Genomic DNA, 15620 nt, shown 5'->3' with positions numbered 1-15620 from the left:
TGGGAAACATCAACAGAGTTCAGCTAGGTAGAGCTACATCTAAGAAATACTTTTACTTTTACAATATACTTACTTTTTCAGGCTGCCATTGACATTCCTGTATCAAAAAAACCCAAGATACGGAGGGACTCCTTGTATCCCACCATGAGGGACCACATGATTTGCAAGTGTCTATCTCTTAGCATCACGTATGCAGCCACCATTGGTGGTCTCATCACTATAACTGGCACCTCCACAAATCTCATCTTTGCTGAACAGTTCAATAAGTATGTTGTCCTTTTCTATTGTATGAATTAATTTTACTAAATTAAAGACAATATCTGAAAATGTGCATGTCAATCATAGTTAGTTCAAAGAAGTCGTTTGGCTTGTTAAGTAGATATTCTTCTAATCAGGGAAGTCAACAACAACAACAACAACACACACACAACATTGTACTAGGGCCAATGATTGTTGTGCACACCTGGAGTGGACCCTATATGCTGATCAAAAAATCAAGGGAGAATTTATTCATTACTGCATAACCAAGTACGTTAAACTTCAAGAATATCAATTTGTCTAGTAAGGAACCATAAGTGACAGACTACACACTATTACACCCCTGCAGCAGCACACTGTTTTAAACAGATTCTTTGAGGTGTCATATGGGGCCTACATCCTCTAGAGGGACACATACTCATAGCCCAGAAACATGTCGCACGATTGGCTGTTCTCTTCAGAGATGAAAGCAGAAATGACACATAGAGATGATGTGGTGAACATTATGCTGCCTGCTACATCATCCAGCATGACTGGTTTGGCAGTGATTCAGTGATGATCTGGGAAGCAGCATCACTGCTCTGGCCATTTTGGAAAATGAAAATATCATAGGGCTGTCACTAGAGATTAATGATTAGGGGGGCTAAGATTTATCCAGGGGGGTCTAGGGTAATTGCCTAATAGCAGCAAATTTCTTTAACAAGGTATAGATTAAGCAAAGCAACAAGAAGCTAAGATAACATTAGTTCTATCTAAAGCAGAGCTGTAGTTCCCAGTGTTTCAGCGCTGACCTGCTGCTCTCAGCACAGCCGCAAAACAAATTGCTGTAGGAAGGACTTTGACTGCATTGGCTGCACACTGAATGATGAACAGGTAACTCTGGCTGCTGAATAGCTAAGTAAAGTTGACGACCCATGAAAAGCGTGTTCTCTGTTTAGGAGCTATAGAGAATCTACCCCTTGCTTTGGCTGAGAGAGAGCTGTTTGTCTCAGACATAAAAGTGTATGAGACTGGAAAGTCTGTTAATTTCCCAAAAATTGTGCCACATTTGTAAGGAACATGCATTTTTGGGATGAGCTGAGTATGTGGGTTGTGCCCAAGAAAAATTTGTCAAATCCTCTTTGCCAATGCCAAACAGCTTATTTTGCTTGTTTCTTTCGACACTTGTTTTGAGCTTCTGGTACCCCCAGGTGCTGCCAGTCAGGTTCTGCCAGATTGGCACCTGATTGGCAGCACCTGTGAGCATCGGTCCTGCTACAGTGGTCAGTAGGTATCTGCTCCAAGAATTGACAGATTTGGATAAGGCCCATGTGATAAGGCATCTTCAAGCTGGTGTTCTGCAAAACCAATCTGTGGCATTATTTGTAGTGGGCCCTAGAACCATCTCCAAATTTAAGGCCAAGTTCAATATAAAGGGATGTCAGAGACAGGCCGCGAAGTGAGCGTCCCAAGAAGATGACATCCTAAGAAGATAATTTCCTCACCCTGTCAGCACTTACGTACAGTAGGCTGTCTTCTACAGATTTGCAGTCAAGGTTAGCAGGACAATGCGGACAATCTCTGCCAAGTCAATCTGGAACAGACTGCACACAGCCAGTCTGAGAGATCTCTGGTCTCATCGGTCTGCCAGGAGGTCTGCCATGACGGCCCTTCACAGTCAGGCCTGTTTATGCTGGTGTTGGAAACACCTGAACATGTGAAGGAACGTTATGTTCAGCGATGAGTCCAGATTCTGCCTACAGCAGTTGGATCGTAGGGTCAAAGTGTGGAGAAAATGTGGAGAACACTATGCTGATTGCTGCACCGACAGAGTAACATCTTTTGGTGGAGGCAGTGAGATGGTGTTGGGGCAGCATCTCTCTCACTGGAAAAACAAGGCTTATCATTGGAGGCAATCTCAATGCAGGAAGTTATTGAGATGAAATTCTGCATCCAGTGGCAATCCCATATCTCCAGAGTCTAGGGTGTAACTCTATCCTCCAATATGACAACGCTTGCCCCCACAGAGCGGGGATTATCAGAGACTACCTCCAGATTTTGGGAGTAGAGAGAATGGAATGACCTGCCAGCAGTCCTGACCTCAACCCTATTGAACACTTGTGGGATCAGCTTGGGCATGCTCTTTGAACCAGAATGACCAACACAACCACGTTGGCTGGCTTGTGACAAATGCTGGTTGAAGAATGGGTTGCCATCCCACAGCAGTCTGTGACCAGAAGGAGGTGCCAGGCTGTTGTGGCTGTGTATGGTTCTTCCACACACCACAGAGCCTCCTGTTTGTTAAATGAATAAATAGTTAAATTTCCAATATGTCTTTTTTCTTCAAACTTCAATCATCCAGTCCACCAAACATCAAACAAGTCAATGGCAGAACAAGCTGTTTGGTATTGGCAAAGATGATTTAGCAAATATTTCATGGGGCAACCCACATACTCAGCTCTACTGCTCATTCCAAAAATGCATGTTCCTTACAATTGTGGCACCATTTAAAAGGGAAATTAACAGGCTTTCCAACCATATAAGATTTATTGCCAAGAATCATTGTTATAACAAAGAAATAATCTACCAAACACAAATTTCCTTACTTTTTGTGCTAAGTTTTTTTAATGATTAAATTTGGTGAATTTACATGTGATTACACGAGAATTAGATTACATTTTAATTTGATGCAGTCTAGGAAACAGTTTATATTCTTAAACTCACATCTGCATTAAAATATGTAAGTTAAAGTTACACATATAGCAAATGTAAAAGAACTGTATGTATTATGCTCTGCATAATATTTATGGCAGTTTGTAACAGTTTGGAAACAATAAATAAAAATATTTTTTTATTCTTTTTAGCCGATATCCTGAGGCAAAAGTCATCAACTTTGGCACATGGTTCATCTTTAGCCTACCGATTGCACTTATTATGCTGGTGTTAACATGGCTCTGGCTCCACTGCCTGTTCCTTGGATGCAAGTAAGAATAAACTACCGATGTTCAACTTTCTAAAATGGTTAGGTATATATACATTCAGCCATATATATATATATATATATATATATATATATATATATATATATATATATATATATACACACACACATACAAAACCACAAATATTTATGACATTTACAAATGTATTTCTTAACTTGTCACAATAGTTTATTCTTGTTAAAACTTCTCATACAGTTTTAGAGAGACTTGTTCTTGGAGTAAGAAATGCAAAACAACACGGGAAATCCTCTCCGAGAAACGTATCCATGAAGAATACCAAAGGCTTGGTCCCATCAGGTACAAAAAAACACAGATTCCCATGACAATGTCTCTATTATATATTATATATTCAGTCTTTGCAATTCTGCATATGAACCATTCAAATGTCTTTTATCACCTCTTTTCAAATAGCTATCCTGAGGTTGTAACAGGCCTTTTTTTCATTCTGATGACACTTCTGTGGTTCACAAGAGAACCGGGGTTTGTTCCTGGCTGGACGTCCTTATTTGAGAAGTAATTTAAAAAAACCTCATATACTTCCCATTCAATGAATCTTCATTCTTGTACTATTAATATAAAAAATGATACATGCCATTTCCAAACAGCAAATCTGAGAGAATTGATTTCAATTAAGCAATTGTTTCTAATTGTAGATTAATGTGTAATATCAATCCCTGCACGAAAAGATAAGAACATCTTAGATTTCAAACAAGAATTGGGAAAGCATGATTCTGGCATTAACTAAACTTAGCACAAAAAGTAAGGAAATTTCTATTTGGTAGATTATTTCTTTGTTTTAACAATGCTTCTTGGCAATAAATCTTATACCGCTGGAGAGCCTGTTAAGCTCCCTTTTAAATGGTACATGCATTTGTGTTATAAGCAGTAGAGCACAAGTATTAGTACAGTACAAGTATTAAGAATTTAAATCTAACTGAGCATTTGCAATCAGAAAGTAGTTTATTTAACCTTAAGGTGGTCCAACATACAATAGCACAGAGTACTATGTGGATGTGGACAAAAGATGTTTTAAAAAAAACACAGGTAGTTTATACATCATAGCCATAAGATAATCACTCAATGTTTCTGCAAGCTTAGTTTCCTTAGAGAGTTTGAAATACAAGATGAGGAATAGAACGTTTGTTCTGATAAAGCACTGACCTCAAACTGACCTGACACAGTTTGTGGGTTCTGTTGATGATTAGAAATGAATATACAGACAAAACAAGCAGACAAGGTCTTTCAACAGAGACACACAAAAATTCCTCCCCTTGCCTCTAAGGACACTAAGAACATACAAAAACATTAGAATTGTATACTGAAAATGAAACTTATTACTACACAAAGGTTAAGAGAGAGAAAAATAATATATAAAAGCATTTAATAAAAAAAAGTAAAATACAAGAATTGAACATCCACTATTACATGCTAGACTTTCTGCTTTCTGCAACAGTTTCATAAAATGTGATATTTGCTAGTACAGACCACGCCTGTAGATGATGAAACGGGGACGTGAACTTAAGTCTTTGGGGAGGAGTTCAGGGTGGCTTATGAATGCATATGAAGCCAGAACACCCCTCCCGCCCCCCCCCCCCCCGCCCCCCCGGATAAATGAATTTGAGAAAATGGTGGAGACAGGGTGGTGGTGGGAGCAAGTTTGTCCAATGCGAAAGTGACTTGAATTTGCGGGATATATAGGCAAATTCTAGCGTGATTGGTAATTTGAGTATTTAAATGCCGCAGCGGTAAAGGGGTAATGGCTGCGGAATGTGATAGAGTCAGAGTTGGTCTTAAGATGGCCAAAATCATTGTGCCAGCGGAAATCAAATTGATCAACTACTGATAGAATTTTAAAGTATCACCAACTAAATGTCATTAAGCTACAGTATTACAATTATAGTGACATTAATCTGGGGCCACCATGACAGTGCATCAGACTGGATGCAATGGACAGAGTGTTGCTAAGTCCATTTTCTACTTCAGTGTAATTGATGGTGGTTGGGTAATGGTGAGAGGTCTGAGGCTGGCAACAATAGGGGGGAAAGTGGATTAGTAGCAGCCTTGAAGTCAAGTACTACAGAGGGACAGCATTAATAAAGCGAGTTGTCCTTCATTGGCAGGGCTGAAATTATAAGATAGGAGCAGCATTATCAGAAAGGAGAGAGGCTGCAAAGCTAGGGCTGGGAGCAGCTTAGCTGCAAGCAGAGAAGCAGAAAGTAAGATCCGGCAGTAAAGAGTGCAAGCCATGCAGTGGACGCAGGGCGCTGTTTGTTTGTGAGGGGAAAGGCATAGGTATGAGCATCCACAGCAACTTCTGAGGAGAGAGCAAAAGCTTCGAAGTTGGAGGCGGGCAGTGTGGCCGCAAAGCTAGGGGTTGGGATGAAGGTCCGCGGCATGAGAGAGGAGGGTTGTAAAGGAAGAGGCATGATGCAGTGAAACCACAAGGGGAAGGGGGTTACGATGAAGGACCACATCAGGAGAGAGGATGTGCTGTAAAGGAAGAGGCAGGGTGTGGGACAGCCGCAAAACGCAGAGGATTAGGACATGGTCCGTAACAGCACCTGAGAAGAGGATGAGCTGGAAAGTCAGAGACTGGGAGTAGTCCAGCAGCAAAAAAATGTGGGGGATGAAGGTCCACCGAAGCACCTGAAAACAGAGCAGGAGCTAGAAGCTGTAGAATGTGAGCAGCACAAGGGCAAGTCCGGTACAACCATCCACAGCAGCATCTGAAAAGAAAGTATAAGCTGGAAGCCAGAGGGTGGGAGAAGCACAGCAGCAGAGTAGTCGGGATGAGGGTCCGCAGCAGCACCTGAATAGAAAAGTGAGAATTGTAAAGTTAGAGTCAGGGTATGGCACGGCCGCAAATTGAAGACATTGGGATGAACCTCCATGAAGTACACAAGCTGCCGATGTAGAGGCTGGGAGAATGAAACAAAAGGAGCAAATCTAGGATGAGGAAGCTGTGCAGCAAGGAGACTGCGTTGAGTGACCAGAGGGCTGGGCATGAGACAGGCCCACAACAGCAACTTGTAGAGGGGGTGCGAGCTGGAAAGTTTGGAGCAGCAGCTGCCATAGGGTAGAAAGGCTAGAAGGTGTGAGGCATGTAGCTGCAGTTGCCATGGGGCTAAAGGTGGGATGATGAAGAGAGGGGTGGGGTGATAAAGGGAGGGGTTGGGATGAAGTGTAGAGAGGATGAGAGAGAAAGAAACAAGCATGGAGGGCTGTGTCTAAATGGGTGCAATGCTGTCAATCAAGGAAGTGTTCAAAGGGAAGGAGGAGCCGATTCACAATGAAGGCTTAAACCTGCTGTCAGCTTTCTTTTCCAAGATTTTCAAAGAGGACAATTTTGGCAAGAAGTGTAGGTGAACTAGTGCCCTGGTGATGTGCATACATATTGCAGATTCCAAGCATTTATCTATTTATTTATCATTTAGAGGTGGGCGATACCGGGAATTTTGGTATCGATCCGATACCAAGTAAATGCAGGGCCAGTACCGAACCAGTACCGATATTGATACTTTTTAATATTTAAGCTTCATAGATCCAAAGGATCCAAAAGACCTAGGATAGAATTTCGCAAAACATTGTATGTGACAACAAAATTCTAAAATACTTTGTTACTAAAATACTTGTTTCTCCTCTCCCTATCTGCAGCTCCGTTGTGATGTTGTAGGCTGGCCCAACACATCACCATCTCTATAAAACAACGTACTAAAGACACATCCTTTGTAAAGACTCAAAAAGAACAAATTAAATATAGAAAACTGGTACTTACCTGTGTCCTTTTAGGAGTGGTAGCGTGGGTCATCCAGCTTTTATAGTCCTAAGTGGACTAGGGTAAATAGCTGGTGCAGGGGGATCCAGTGAACCTTTAAAGGGGAACAACATGGTTAATACCTTTTGTTATTTTTAACTGAATTAATATATTTACCTATAACATCTAGAATTTTATGCGTGCATCAAGATCTAACAAGTTATCTTGGAACTTAAATGTGTTTGTATTTCAATGTTCTTAGGAGTACACCCCTAGTCCTATATACTCATGTTGGTCTAGTCCAGGGCGGGGCTAATGGGGTATATAAGGGGGTGGGAAAGCAAGAAGTGAGAAGGAAAGGAAGGACGGACTTAGTTTGCCTGTTCTTTACATGACTGGAGCTTCGTTACAGACTTGAGTAATTTATAAAATGATCAAGTGTAACTGGTGATAGCCAGACCCACCACAATTAGCTTTCCTTCCCGAAAGACTGTAATTAGTCATTATTAGTGTAAATATTTTGTAAATGTAAATTCTCTATTTTTGCATGTTTGTTACCATGGTGTTTCGGTCCTCACAATAAATCATCCACTGGGAGATATGCTATTCCTGACTCTGTAGTACCTGACTCGGAGGCAGATGCGGGGGGTCACACGGGGCCGCATGCAGTGGGAAGAGAAGCAGGAGGGCAGAGCACCAATCCGGAGCCAAACAGTCGAGTCGGTTTGCAGGCGCGACAACGGCCGAATGTAACTCCAAATACCAGGAAATCTCATAGCTGTTCAGCCGGAGAAAGAGAAAAAAGGAGGCTCGGTGGGCTTGATAATGGCCGAACACGGCTCCAAATATGAGGGTCAACAGAAATGACCCAGCGCAGAGGAGCGAGCTAACGTAGCGAAGCAGTAGAGTTGAGATCCGTCTCCTGAACCAAATGTAGCCAGTTGGTCTGACGCGGAAAAGACGTGAATTTGTGGGGTATATGTAGGGCTGAGAAGCTATTTGACATTGGAAGAGAGTATTTGGCAGATTTTGCATGGGCACAGCCCACATACTCAGCTCTACTGCTCATGCCACACATGGCAGAACCTGATTGGCAGCACCTGGGGGCACCAGAAGCTCCAAACAAGTGTCAAAAGCAACAGCAAAATAAACTGTTTGGAATTGGCAGAGAGGATTTGACAAATTTTTCATGGGCATAACCCACATACTCAGTTCATCCAACAAATGCATGTTCCTTACAAATGTGGCATCATTTAAAAGGGAAATTAACAGGCTTTCTAACGGTATAAGATTTATTGCCAATAAGCATTATTACAACAAAGAAATAATCTACCAAATACAAATTTCTTTACTTTTTTGCTATGTTTATTAATTTGCTTTTTGCAGGAAAGGCTACAGGACAGATGCCACAATCTCAGTCCTGCTGGGCTTTCTACTGTTTCTAATCCCTGCACGCAAGCCCTGGCCATCTGCATTCTCTAGCAAGAGAAAAGGTCAGAATTCATAGCATTCCTCCACTATATGCATCAACTGTCACAAAGAAAGATATAGTCCTTGTCTCAACACCCTCTGAGAGTTAGCCAGCAGGCCAGGGCACTGAGGTTTATCTAGGTTCTCAGGAGAGTGTTTGAAATATTTGTCTAGACCTGGTTGGACCAGACAATTGACATCAGTGTTTGGCAGAGTACAGATTTGGTCAAAATATGTGTCACATTGGTGTGGGTTGAAAACATATGTTCAGATATTCATTCATTCATTATCTACAACCACTTATATAGTTCAGGGTCGCAGTGGGTCCAGAGCCTACCCGGGATCATTGGGCGCAAGGCCGGAACACACCCTGGAGGTGGCGCAAGGCTGGAACACCCCCTGGAGGGAGCGCCAGTCCTTCACAGGGCAACACACACAGTCACACCTACGGACACTTTTGAGTTGCCAGTCCACCTACCAACGTGTGTCTTTGGACCGTGGGAGGAAACCAGAGTACCTGGAGGAAACCCACGCGGACACGGGGGTACGTGTGTGTGTGTGTGTGTGTGTATATATATATATATATATATATATATATATATATATATATATATATGTGTGTATATATATATATAAATATATAAATATATATAAATATTTATTTATTGTGAGGCTCTAGACGGTGGCGAGGGACCACAGGAGAACATAAGTCAGAGTTCACCACTCAGCCGTTACTTTTTAATGCGCAACAACATAAAGGGTTAACAACAGAAATCTCAGGCACTCAAAAAAACTACGTGCAACGAGCGCCGACGCAAGTGAATATGACTGGGCTTCTCCTTCTCGAGGACCGCGGGGCGGCGTCCAGGGCGGCGGCCGGCTGCACGTCCACGCCAGCTCAGTCTGTTCCAGAGAAGAAAAACAAGAAACACAGGGGGAGAGAGAGAGAAAGACGAGAGGGAAATGATTAGACGGATCAGCACAACTTAATCTGCCGTGTCGACCAGTAGTTACCCCTTTTCTCTCTCACTCGGCGATCACCCCGCCCTGAGAGGCCGATGGCTGGCGTGGCATGGAGCTGCTGGATTGATGAGACGGCCCCCCGTATATAGCTTTAAACAGGACATGAGTTGAGGTGGTGTAGATCACTGGCTTATTTGTTTTTATTTAAGAAGGGCTGAAAGAATGGGGTGGGACTTTTTAGTATTTAGGATTTCTTCCCAACACCACTCACACTGACTGGTTTCTACAAAATCATCTACCCTAGCTTTAAGGGCAATGAGCTAAAGCTCATTTTCCCAGCTTTACAGCTCAAATTTGAATACCTCAATGAAGCTTTGGTTTATTCATGTACACTATGTGCCCTTAGTGGCTGAATGCGAGTGAATGCAAGGGTTAGCACTGAGCACTGATTTTCTGAACAATATGGCTATTTGGGTATTCAGATATTTTTTCACTGGGTATATATTCAGTTTCTAATTTTGATCAATAAAGGCAACACTCCACTCAACCCACATTCAAGCTCTCCAACATTAAAAATAGTGCTCTCCCAACTCCACCCATATTCAAGCTCATCATCAAAGTCTTTGTGCAAATGAAGCCTAAAACTCAGTCATATAAAATGGCCCATCATGCTAATATGCCACACTTACAATGAAGCGAGACAATGCCACAATTCATTTTGTCAACTTTATGCCTGAAATTAGAGCACCTCCGCTCAAAATGTTTAAATTGTGTATACTCTGTATACACCCTTAGTTAGTGAGCATAGGTAGCAAGTGAAGCCATGCTGTGAGCAACAATGCTGTCTGTAGAGAGGGATATTAAAGCAAGTGTCGGAAGCGGATTTTATTAATGACAACAATATACACCCCACTCCCTGAATATTCACTGAATATCTTGGCCAAAGCTTTGAAGAACTAAAAAAGGTATTCGGGACAGCCCTGTACCTATTGGCAGCATGTATGATAATGGTCCTAAAATAGAACCTTGCAGAATTCCATATCTCACTTTTGTATAAACTGAGGATACATCATTTACCTTCACAAATTGGTGAGGATCAGACTAATACGATTCAAATCATGAAAGAGCTGTTGCTGTGATTCCATGTTTTCTAATCTTTCTATGAAAATGGTTTGGTCTATTGTGCCTAAAGCTGCACCCAGACTGAGTAGCACTAATAGACATATGTGACCTTGATTAGAGGCAAGGAGAAGATCATTTGTTATTTTAACCACAGCTGTTTGAGTGCGATAATGTGGCCTGAATCTAGACTGGAAGTTTTCATATATTAAGTTCTTATGCAGATATGAGCAAATTGATGGGATACAGCTTTTTCTAAGATCTTAGATGTAAATGTTAAGTTGGAAATAGTTCTATAATTAGACAGTACACCATGATTAAGATTTGGTTTCTTGATCAGAGGTTTAACTGCATTATCAAAACTTCCACAAATCTAAACAACTCAAGTTTCTGTGGTAACTCAAACAGTGAATAGAAATTTACAGAAATGTAGAAACAGCAGTTGATTTTTCCCCTCAAAAACACCATTCCACCTTAAAAGATTCATACAATCTGAATGTAAACAACCATTTCCCAAAAATTGTAGACCTTCTCTTTAACACATGAAACTTAAAACAGTAATAAGCCTTACTATATAGTTACAAATGTCACAGTTAATCATTAAGTAATGGTATAAAACAAGAACACTTATTTAATCCTAAAATAATGTGAGTTCTTGTTACTATCAATACTTACAGGTTAATTGTGACTTTACTTAATTATTTAGTAATGCATATTACTGTCTTGTTACTTAATAATCTCTTAAGCACCATTAATTAATGTACTTATATTGTAAAGTGTTACCTTTTCGTTTACTGATTATCTCATTGTGGCGGTCAATATTACAACAGGGGTCATCATTAGGACAGCTAAAGATGAATTACCAACTTGGTCTGCAAATAATGGGTTTGGGCCAAATGATCTTGAGCTATATTCAGACTTTGTTCAATTAAAGCTTTAGCTTTAGTCAAACAGTTCATCTATCTGTCTGTGTTTGTGAGATGTCAGTCCCTGGTGAGAGCACGGAGGCACCACTTTGTTTGACTATCACTTTTCACAGTGTCTGACTCATTCTTTCTATAATTTATTGTGATTTTTGGTTGGATCTGTTGTCTGCAGTGGCTGACATCCTGCTGTCACAGCTTCTGCCTGTGGCTGATGTTGACTGAAGGAGCATGTATTCATTACCACTACTTGGAGGGTTTGTTAACACCACCACTTATTGCTGCTGATATCAGCCAAGGCAGCGTGTCCTCATTGCCAATGCTGAGAGCTTGGTGGACTACTGCTCCTGGCAGTTATTGGCGTCAGCCCGGGGGAGCACATACACATTGCTGCTGATTGTGGCTATTGGCCTGCCAACTCTACTGCTGATTTCCACCAAAGGGCTGCCTCTCCAACAACCAGCTTTTTTATACTTAGTATTTAAAAATATTTAAAGTGACTGCCCATATTGAGAGCCTGTTTTAACCTCGTCTTTCAGAGCTGTTCAAATATAAATATGTTATTATTCTGCTCGTGTAGGGGAAGATGATGAGCAGGATAAGGAAGATCCCTTGGCACCCATGATCACCTGGAAAGACTTTCTGAGACTAATGCCATGGGAGATTGTCATTCTGGTTGGAGGAGGTTATGCGCTGGCAGCAGGGTGTAAGGTAGTGATATATTAATACATTTTATATATAATGTATATATTGCAGAGTTTTAACAAAATGTTTGTAGACACCCTTTTGAGCTACTTTATGGTGCATCCATTGTGGACACCTGTAAAGATGTGCGCACAAATAGTACATAAATGAAACATACATAAGTACATAAACGAAACACAATTATTGACCATCGTATTTTGTAAAAAGAAAAATTTGATGATTCCAAAATTGATGATTAGAGATGTCACAAGATTTGATACTTCAATACCAACTCCAAATAAAAAAATACCAAGATAACAAAATTCTGAAAATGATACGGTTATTGTTTCCTGTGATACCGAAGGATCTTTGCCAACCACACAGTGTCACCAGAATGAGCCTACACGCTAATAAATAGAAAGCTAAAACAACACCAGAATCGCATCGGCAGGAGAAGCAAAACCCGTTGCATCTGGATGAAAACCAAAATTCCTTATGGAAATATTTAGTGTTTGTGCCCGACGACCAAGCGAAATTGCTGCCTCACAAAGCACGGAGAGTCCACAAGCGACTCAAACACAAAGCATACCAGCGCTTACCTTAGGCTATCCCCTTCAACCAAGACCAAGCTTGAGTCTTTCTGTCAAACCATTGGTTAGTAATCCACGTGTGTGTAATGAGTACTGGCAAAATGTTTACCAAAAATTCAAAAATAAATATATTTATATATTAATATATTCTCTGGGTCCAAGCAAGTATTCCCTGGAAGATGAACAATGCGTCAGCATATGACATTTCCTGATATAGAATGGGATTTTTTGGGAAGTTTTTGTAGTTTTAAAGTGGTCCTTGGTCCTCTGTTGTCTCTGAATGACAGAGTCAACATAGAGCACAGAACTCACTCTGGAGTTTCACCCTGGCTTCTCACCCTAATGTTCAGGGCCCCCAAACAGCAGATATGTGAAGTTGATTCTTGAGTCAGTCATCATTGGACATACAGTAGGATCCGCTGGATGTCTTTTGTTGTCGACTATTTTCAGTCCAGCATTGATGCTGAAGGACTTAAAACGCCGAAACCTAAAAACCCTATATGGACATATGTGGTATCATGAGAATCTTAAGAACCAGAACTTTAATAATTATCAAAAAAATGTGGAACTTTATTTACTCTGTGATTGCAGCCTCTGCTTAAAAAGAGCTGTGCAGCTTGCCTTTTGAAACTTCACACAAAAACAGCTGTAACTCAAAAGGGCTTTAGTCATATGTTATAAAAATGCATAACATAATCTCATCTTGCTGGTACTGCATCTCTAGGTGGTGGTGTAATCAATTAATAACCTATGCAACAAGTCGCTCTCTAATTGTAGCGCCCCCTTTCTGTGCAATGTGGTCACATTTGGCACACTACTTCAGAGTAATGTCATACACGTGTACCAAGTTTGATTTGATTTGGGCGAAGTTGGATTGAGTTATAGCTCAAAGAGTGTTCTTTGAAAAAGGTTCTTTGAGAGATGCCATAAAAGAGCTACTTTTGGTTCCACCCCCCCCCCAACCCCCCACACACACACACACACACACACTGTATTTTCACTGTAACTACTGAACTTTGCAGGTTTCAGGGCTATCAATGTGGATTGGCCGGCAGCTTGAGCCTATGAATGGCCTACCTCCATGGGCTGTGACACTGTTGGCCTGCCTGCTAGTGTCTGCAGTGACTGAATTTGCAAGCAATCCTGCAACCCTCACAGTTTTCCTACCCATCCTCTCCGCCTTGGTAAGGACACACAAATGGCACATGGCAAAACATATGTTAAATAGTATTTTTAACTTAAAATTACAGTTTTAAAATCATTCTGATGCTTCACTGACCTGTAATAGGGAGAATATGGCCATTGTCATATCTAATCTGTGCTCAGATGTAACTTTTGCTTGAGGGTAGGAAACCACTCCCCTATATCCACCCTTCCACTCCTGCCTTGATTTTAGGTCAATTGCTGCCTTCCACTTACCTTATTAGTTGATTCTATATATATATCAAAGTTCATTCTATGTATATATATATATATCAAAGTTCATTCTATATATATATATATATATATATATATCAGCTTTCATTCTATATATATCAAAGTTCATTCTATATATATATATATATATATATATATATATATATATATCAAAGTTCATTCTACAAACCGGATTCCAAAAAAGTTGGGACACTAAACAAATTGTGAATAAAAACTGAATGCAATGATGTGGAGGTGCCAACATCTAATATTTTATTCAGAATAGAACACAAATTACAGATCAAAAGTTTAGACTGAGAGAGTGTATCATTTTAAGGGAAAAATGTTGTTTCAAAATTTCATGGCGTCAACAAATCCCAAAAAAGTTGGGACAAGGCCATTTTTTACCACTGTGTGGCATCCCCCCTTCTTCGTACAACACTCAACAAACGTCTGGGGACAGAGGAGACCAGTTTCTCAAGTTTAGAAATAGGAATGCTCTCCCATTCATGTCTAATACAGGCCTCTAACTGTTCAATGGTCTTGGGCCTTCTTTGTCGCACCTTCCTCTTTATGATGCTCCAAATGTTCTCTATAGGTGAAAGATCTGGACTGCAGGCTGCCATTTCAGTCCCCGGATCCTTCTCCTATGTAGCCAGGATGTTGTGATTGCTGCAGAATGTGGTCTGGCATTATCTTGTTCAGGGTCTTCCTTGAAAGAGATGACGTCTAGATGGGAGCATGTTGTTCTAGAACCTGAACATAGTTCTCTGCATTAATGGTGCCTTTCCAGACATGCAAGCTGCCCATGCCACAAGCACTCATGCAACTCCATACCATCAGTGATGCAGGCTTCTGAACGGAGCGTTGATAACAACTTGGGTTATCCTTGTCCTCTCTGGTCCGGATGATATGGCGTCCCAGTGTTCCATAAAGAACTTCAAATCGTGACTCATCTGACCACAGAACAGTCTTCCATTTTGCCACACTCCATTTTAAATGACCCCTGGCCCAGTGCAAACGTCTGAGCTTGTGGAGCTTGCTTAGAAATGGCTTCCTCTTTGCACTGTAGAGTTTCAGCTGGCAACGGCAGATGGAACAATGGATTGTGTTCACTGACAACGCTTTCTGGAAGTATTCCTGAGCCCATTCTGTTATTTCCTTGAGCGTGGCATTCCTGTTTGAGGTGCAGTGACGTTTAAGGGCCCGGAGATCACGAGCATCCAGTAGAGTTTTACAGCCTTGACCCTTACGCACAGCAATTGTTCCAGATTCTCTGAATCTTTTGATGATGTTATGCACGGTTGATGATGATAACTTAAAAGTCTTTGCTATTTTACGCTGGGTAACACCATTCTGGTATTGCTGCACTATTTTTCTGCTCAACAATGGTTGAATTGGTGATCCTCTTACCATCTAGGCTTCAGAGAGACACTGACACTCTGAGAAGCTCTTTTTATAC

General features: G+C 41.0%; 1 protein-coding gene across 3 annotated transcripts in view; it reads left to right on the top strand.

Annotated features, from left to right (window-relative positions):
- The window catches only part of slc13a4 (solute carrier family 13 member 4), a 46781-nt gene that overhangs the window by 30197 nt on the left and 964 nt on the right, over positions 1–15620 (top strand). For 2 of the 3 annotated variants that reach the window (XM_066668236.1, XM_066668237.1), the window contains 7 exons: positions 82–266; positions 3102–3221; positions 3435–3536; positions 3651–3752; positions 8380–8486; positions 12049–12179; positions 13765–13926. In XM_066668236.1, the coding sequence (XP_066524333.1) occupies positions 82–266; positions 3102–3221; positions 3435–3536; positions 3651–3752; positions 8380–8486; positions 12049–12179; positions 13765–13926 (909 nt within the window). Of the gene's footprint in view, positions 1–81; positions 267–3101; positions 3222–3434; positions 3537–3650; positions 3753–8379; positions 8487–8771; positions 9008–12048; positions 12180–13764; positions 13927–15620 lie in introns of those variants that run through there. The other variant, XR_010802217.1, reaches the window with a different exon arrangement.

Source organism: Hoplias malabaricus, chromosome 4 (genome assembly GCF_029633855.1).
Source record: "Hoplias malabaricus isolate fHopMal1 chromosome 4, fHopMal1.hap1, whole genome shotgun sequence".
Taxonomy (NCBI): Eukaryota; Metazoa; Chordata; class Actinopteri; order Characiformes; family Erythrinidae; genus Hoplias; species Hoplias malabaricus.
The sequence above is the reverse complement of the archived record's forward strand: the minus strand, read 5'-3'. Positions and strand labels throughout refer to the sequence as shown.